The sequence below is a fragment of the Hibiscus syriacus genome, unplaced genomic scaffold, assembly GCF_006381635.1.
Source record: "Hibiscus syriacus cultivar Baekdansim isolate YM2019G1 unplaced genomic scaffold, ASM638163v2 tig00110443_pilon, whole genome shotgun sequence".
Lineage (NCBI taxonomy): Eukaryota > Viridiplantae > Streptophyta > Magnoliopsida > Malvales > Malvaceae > Hibiscus > Hibiscus syriacus.
In genome coordinates, this window is record NW_024062739.1 from 1,902,576 (window position 1) to 1,909,625 (window position 7,050).

The 7,050-nt window shown below is 38.5% G+C and overlaps 1 protein-coding gene and 1 pseudogene across 1 annotated transcript; one reads left to right on the forward strand and one right to left on the reverse strand.

Annotated features, from left to right (window-relative positions):
* The first annotated feature begins 1,106 nt into the window (after positions 1–1,106).
* On the forward strand, positions 1,107–3,974 carry LOC120125822 (pentatricopeptide repeat-containing protein At3g23020-like). The gene has a single exon (XM_039144158.1). It carries the CDS (start codon positions 1,212–1,214, stop codon positions 3,819–3,821), a length of 2,610 nt encoding a protein of 869 aa, XP_039000089.1. The 5' UTR covers positions 1,107–1,211; the 3' UTR covers positions 3,822–3,974.
* Positions 3,975–4,084: 110 nt separating this feature from the next.
* On the reverse strand, positions 4,085–5,471 carry LOC120125823 (annotated as a pseudogene).
* Between the last annotated feature and the right edge of the window lie 1,579 nt (positions 5,472–7,050).

The following is a 7,050-nucleotide window of genomic DNA, read 5'->3' on the forward strand; positions in this document are numbered from 1 at the left end:
TAGTGCCAAGAAAATAAATTATTTAAAATATTTAAAATTTGGTTTAATATAAAAATAAGTGCTCTGTATCGTTTTTTTCAAATTAGTGCCTAAATTTTTTTCGGTCAATCTAGGCGCCTAGCGTTACAAATTTTATGTGTTTGAACCGTTAACGTCATTAATTATGTCGTTAAATGACATGTGTCACCTTTATAAAATTTTAAAAAGTTATATTTAAAAAACTTAAAATTATATATATATTTAAAAGAAAGCCCAAAATTTTTTGAAATCTTAAAAAAAACTCCCAAAATTTTGAAAACCCTCATTCTAATCCCTATATCCACGCGTACCACCGTTGCCATAAACCATACCTCCAAAAAAACCTCCACCCGGCGAACAGTCGAACACGATTACAACCGACAAACAAAACAACCCCGATGAACCAAACTTTCAAAATTCGTGACACCTAAGCGACCCGATAACAAGGGTGAAGATGGCCAACGAGGAAGATGCCAAGGGTAGCGAGATGACGACTATGATTGGCAATGGAGTGGGTAAAGTTAGGGTTAGGGATTTTAGGGTTGATTTTAGGAATTTGGATTTTTTTTGTAATTTTAGAGAAATTTGTTTTTTTAAATCTAAATATACCAAAATAATTCATGAGTCACTTAATGGACTTTTTTGACGGCTATTACAATCGAGACACCTAAAGTGGTAACGTTTGTAACATTAGACACTTAAATTGACGAAAAAAAGTTTAAGCACCACTTTGAGAAAAACGATATAATTTAGATATTTATTTTTATATTAAGCCTTAAAAGTTTAAAAACAAAATTAATATTTCCTTAAAAAATCAATATCTAAAACGATATTATTTTAAGTATCAAAACAATTAAATCAAAGTGGCATCATTTTAATATAACATACGATATCAATAATCGTTAATCATATTACTACCTCATTATTGAGTTACCCGTGAAGTGACATAATTAATGCTACAAATGAATAAGTGCGTAAAGTCAAGTCATATGTATAGTTCACCGTGAAAGAAAAACAGAAAGGAAGATATAAAACGGCAACGTATAACCCAAAGCCAAAGAGACTGCATCAATTGTCGACTCAAAATCCAAAACCATTCCCCAGACAAACATGTTACTTGGTTTCTGGTACTTCAATTATCGATACTTCACTTAAATTTTCTCGAATACCCCATTTTATCAGAGAAATAGAAAATGTTTGTGAAGCTCCAGTTAGATACCAGTTGCCTCAACGTTTTATGCTCCGCGAAAATCTCACCACCCAACATCAATGGAGCTTCAGTTTCAGTTTCAGTATCAGTTTCTCCTTTAGAAAAGCTCGAAGCCATCACCAAAAACAAGCAGCAAAGACTTTTCGAGGCTCCCAATGGAGCAGGGACTAAGAAATTCAACCGAGTTCGAAAACAGGGTCTTGATAATCAACCCGAGTCAAGCAGTCAGACTTTGGAGAAAAACCCAGACAGCGAAAGGAGAGATAAAACGAGGGGAAGTTTCAAATTTGTGGATAAAAGAGTTAAATTTGATGCGATTAATGGGAAATTTTCGGTGGATAAAATGCACGCCATGTGTTCGACAAAATGGGCTTCTTATGGAGGTTGTATTCCAGCGATTTTGGGAGCTTTGGATAGCGTTAAGGACTTGGACGAGGCATTAAAGCCATGGTCTGAGAAGTTAAGTAATAAAGAAAGGAGTATAATTTTGAAGGAGCAAACAAGTTGGGAAAGGGCTTTAGAGATTTTTGACTGGTTTAAGAGAAAACAATGTTATGAGTTGAATGTAATTCATTATAACATTATGTTTAGAATTCTCGGTAAAGCTCATAAATGGGGCTATGTTGAGAGGCTATGGAATGAGATGAGCTTAAGAGGGATTGAGCCGATTAATTCTACTTACGGTACTCTGATTGATATTTATAGTAAAGGTGGGATGAAGCAACAAGCTCTTTGTTGGCTTGGCAAGATGAATAAGCAAGGGATGGAGCCTGATGAGGTAACTATGGGGATCGTCGTACAGTTGTATAAGAAAGCCGGCGAGTTTCGAAAAGCTGAGGAGTTTTTCAAGATATGGTCTTTGAATGGATATTTGAGGCATGATGGAAGTGAAACATCCGGTGCAGTGGGAAGTGATTCACATTTGAGCTCATATACCTATAATACTTTGATAGATACATATGGTAAGGCAGGGCAAGTTCGAGAGGCTTCCAACACATTTGAACTCATGCTTAGAGAAGGGATTGTTCCAACTACTGTTACTTTTAATACCATGATTCACATTTGTGGTAACCATGGACGGTTGAAAGAAGTTGCTTCACTGATGAAGAAGATGGAGGAGTTAAAGTGCCTTCCTGACACGAGGACGTATAATATTCTCATATCCCTTCATGCCAAGTACGATGATATAAAGATGGCAGCAGACTACTTTGCAAAGATGAAGGAGGCCTGCCTTGAACCAGATCCTGTGACTTACCGCACCCTCTTGTATGCATACTCGATAAGGCAAATGGTTAGCGAAGCGGAAGACCTCATACACGAGATGGATGAAAGACATCTTGAAATTGATGAATATACACAATCTGCTCTGACCAGAATGTACATAGAAGCTGGGATGCTCAAGAAGTCATGGTTATGGTTCAGGAGGTTTCACCTTGCAGGGAATATGAGTTCAGAGGGCTACGCTGCCAACATTGATGCCTTCGGGGAGAGGGGACATGTTTCCGAAGCTGAAAATATTTTTCTCTGTTGCCAAGAAAGGAAGAGGCTTACTGTCCTTGAGTTTAATGTAATGATCAAAGCATATGGGATAGCAACGAGCTATGATAAAGCATGTTGGCTATTTGATAGCATGCAGAGTCACAGTGTAGTTCCGGATAAATGCAGTTATAGTTCTCTCATACAGATTTTGGCTAGTGCAGACTTACCACACGTGGCAAAACGCTACCTGAAGAAGATGCAGGAAGCCGGACTTATGAGTGATTGCATTCCATATTGTGCTGTGATCTCGGGCTTTGTGAAATTAGGAGAACTGGGAATGGCTGAAGGACTATACAACGAGATGATTCAGGAAAAGGTGGAGCCTGATGTTGTCGTCTATGGTGTATTGATAAATGCTTTTGCTGATGTTGGAAGTGTTAAAGAAGCTACCAGGTATGTAAATGAAATGAAGAGTGCTGGATTGCCTGGAAATGATGTTATATACAACTCATTGATTAAGCTTTATACAAAAGTTGGTTATCTAAAAGAAGCGCTGGAAGTTTTTGGGCTACTTCAGTCATCAGGTTTCCGCCCTGACTCGTATTCTTCAAATTGTATGATCGATCTGTACAGCGAGCGCTCTATGGTTACTCAAGCCGAAGCGATTTTCGAGAACTTAAAGCAAAATGGAGATGCCAATGAATTTACATACGCTATGATGCTATGTATGTATAAAAGGAACGGGAGGTTCGAGGAAGCCACTCATATCGCAAGACGGATGAGAGAACTGGGACTTCTAACTGATTTGTTGAGTTACAATAATGTGCTTGGATTGTATGCAATGGATGGGAGATTCAGGGAGGCAGTTAGCATTTTTAAAGAAATGGTGAGCGCTTGCATTCAACCGGATGACAGTACATTCAAATCACTAGGATCTATCCTCGTGAAATGCGGAGTTCCAAAACACGCTGTTAACAGGCTGCAAGTTACAAGGAAGAAAGATGCTCAGAGTGGTTTGCAAGCATGGATGGCCACCCTCTCCTCGGTGGTTGGAATGTATGAGGATGAAGATGAAGATGGAAATCATGATGATAATGTTGATGATTATGCTTAGATTGTCTCTTAGTAACTGAATTTTTCGGTTCTAGTTCACCGGCCAAATGGTGTATAGCCTAGAGATGAACTCATAGATAACTTGAATCAAAGGTATCACCTATGTATAGCAGGTAGGCTGAGTTAAATTCAACGTCCATGACAATTTTATTTAGGTGTTGTATTTTGCATATTAGGTTGAAGATGGTAGAAGCAAACTCAGATTCCTATAAATTCCATCATTGACATTGATTCATACTAGAACAAGGGAAAGAAACAAAGAACTTCCATACATTACAATCACCCCACAACATGATTATCCCAAGGTACAAAAATGTTTCCATGGCCGGCTTCTAAATCCAACCACCGTCCTTCCTCGAACTCCACCGTGCCTTCCACCACCTTCACCTCCACCAAAACAAACAACCCTGCAATCTCCACCGCCTCCACCGTCAGCACCACCTTACCTTTCCCCAATCCCAGCACCCCTCTTTTCTCTTTCTCCACCGTATACCCCAATCTCTCCCCAGCCTCCTTTACCCTCTCCATCAACACTTCCAACTCCATTGATGTTGTATACCTCTTTTCCTTCCCCCCTTCAAAAAGACCAGACAAATCCAACCCTGAAGACAGATATTATGTCAAAAGCATTAACACCATTACAAACCATGTCATGCTTCAACTTCCTGTGGTGTAACAAACTGTCTCCTACCTTGTTTAATGATGTATATTCAGTTAAACTCTTCTTAAGCCATGATGTTTCCATTAACTTCAGTAAGCTCATTCTTGTGTCAGGATTCGGATCTAAAAGCTGCCATATGATAGTTTTCACTTGCTTTGATATCCATGGTGGAAACTGAAACTCCCTTCGATGAATCTTTTTATACATACCCATCAAGTTACTATCATCAAAGGGTAATTTTCCAGCCAACAAGACGAATAAAATCACCCCACAAGACCAAGCATCAGCCTTGGAACCGTCATACCCTTTCCTCCGAACAACCTCCGGAGCGTAAAAGCTGGTGTTCCACAAGCTGTATGTAAAAGCCCATGGTTTAGCTGCTCGGGGAGCGCCGAAAGACCAAAGTCTGAAACTTTGAGGTTTCCGTTTTTATCCAACAAAAGGTTTTGCGGCTTCACATCACGATGAGCGACGCCATTTTGGTGGCAGAAATGAAAGGCGGAGACGAGTTGAGTAAAGTACCTACGACTGGTGGTTTCAGTTAATTTTCCACGGCGTAAAACTTTGGTGAAAAGCTTACCACCGGAGGCGAACTCCATAACAAGGTAGATCTTTGTCTTGGTGGCCATAACTTCGTGGATTTTAAGTATGTTGGGGTGATGTTGCAAGTGGCGCATGGCTGAAACTTCACTGATGATCCTCGGTTCCATGGCGGCTTACACCGTTTTCGTCTTGTCTATAATCTTGATCGCCACAACCTTGTTGCTGTCGTCGATGGATGTTGCCTCGTGAACCTTCGCAAAGCTTCCATGTCCCAACAAACGACCCAATTGATACTTGCCCAAGAGTATGCCGCCGGTAGGAGTTTTGGTTCGGGTGATTCTAATCGGTGGTGATGGTGCTTGTTGTGAAGGTGGTGGTGGTGCGTGGTGCTTGTTGTGACTATGGTAATGGTGGCGGTGGCAGGGGCGGAGGAGCCCCTGATGGCATAGTTACTTGTGGTTATGCGAAGAAAGAGGAGCGTTCGAGTCCAAAGGGAGCTGGGTTTGTTGGCTTATATATAATAGCAAAACTTTCGAGATAATGTTCAGAAAGAAATTAATTCACGAGCTAATGCACTCCTAAGATTAATTGCTCAAATATGATGAAATCCACAGTGTTGGTCGTAGGTCGCCATGCACTCCGGGCGACCTACCCTTGCTCAAACAGAGAGAATGAACGTGAGAATGAACGTGTTGCATGGCACATGCACGTCCTAACACATAGGTCGCCATGCCCTCCGGGCGACCTTGTAGGTCGTCATGCCCTCCGGGCGACCTACACATGCACTCCGGACGACCTACCCTCGCTCGACTTCCTTCGGATTCCCTCGCATAGCTCGTTCGGTTGCTCTCGGATGCCCTCGTATAGCTCGTTCGGATGGTCTTGGTCGGATGGCCTCGGATGCTCTCGGATGGCCTCGGTCGGATGGCCTCGGATGCCCAGCGTGTTGGGACGTGCATGGCACATGCAATCTCTTTTAGCTCGTTAGGAAGACATGGCGACCTAGTAGGTTTATAAATAATAGCGATGTTGGACTTCCTTTTTCTTATTTCGGTTTTCCTTAACTACCCTTTATTTGTTGCCTAATTCGAGTAGGTTTCTCTTTTATTGTTTGTTTATTTATTTTTTCTAAATTAATTAATTATAAGTTATCATTTAAACATTTTTTATTTAATTCACTTATTAACAATCTTAAACAAAATATAATTATACTTAATTCTTCGATATACCAAATGTAAATTTTAAATTTGTTATATCTTTGAAGATAATTTTCATAAATTATTAATTTTTTATGAGTAAAGACCTCCTGATAATTCATTAACTTACTGCAATCTCAAAGAAACTCGTATCTTTCAAAAATATGTCTTTAAGGAAAGATCTCTCATAAGCCCGTATGACCTATCAGAACGAGATTTAAAATTTAACCACGAAATCTATTTAATACATTAGTTTATAAATAATTATAATTACTCTATATATGACATCACTAGCTAAAGATCATTATACATACATTTTCCCTTCTTTTGCTTCATCATATCTCCCCTTATGTTCAACTTTATTTCGGAAAGAAACATCGACCAAAATTAGAAATGATGAACTATCAACAATCGACAAGATTAATTTATTTCTATCAGAAAAATTATATGTCATATCATTATTTTTTAATTCTTTTAATGTATACATATAATTATTTTAATATAATATATGGTAATATCTTAATTATTCACCAACTATTAAAGTAAGACTTTTATTTGTTGCTTTATTTGATTTTTCCTTAATTAATAACCAACGGTGGTGCGTACAATAATCAGTGTTAATTAATTCCAAACACATGCCCAAATTGTTAATACTTGGACTTGGCTATTATATTAAAGTACTCTAAAACTATAAATGTTTATATCTAACCTTTACATCTGAATTTAAATTTTATAAAATTTAAGAATTTATTTTATAATGTCATTAAATTATATATTTTAATAAAAAAGATTAAATTTTAATTCTAAATATATAGAGTACATAAAAGCAT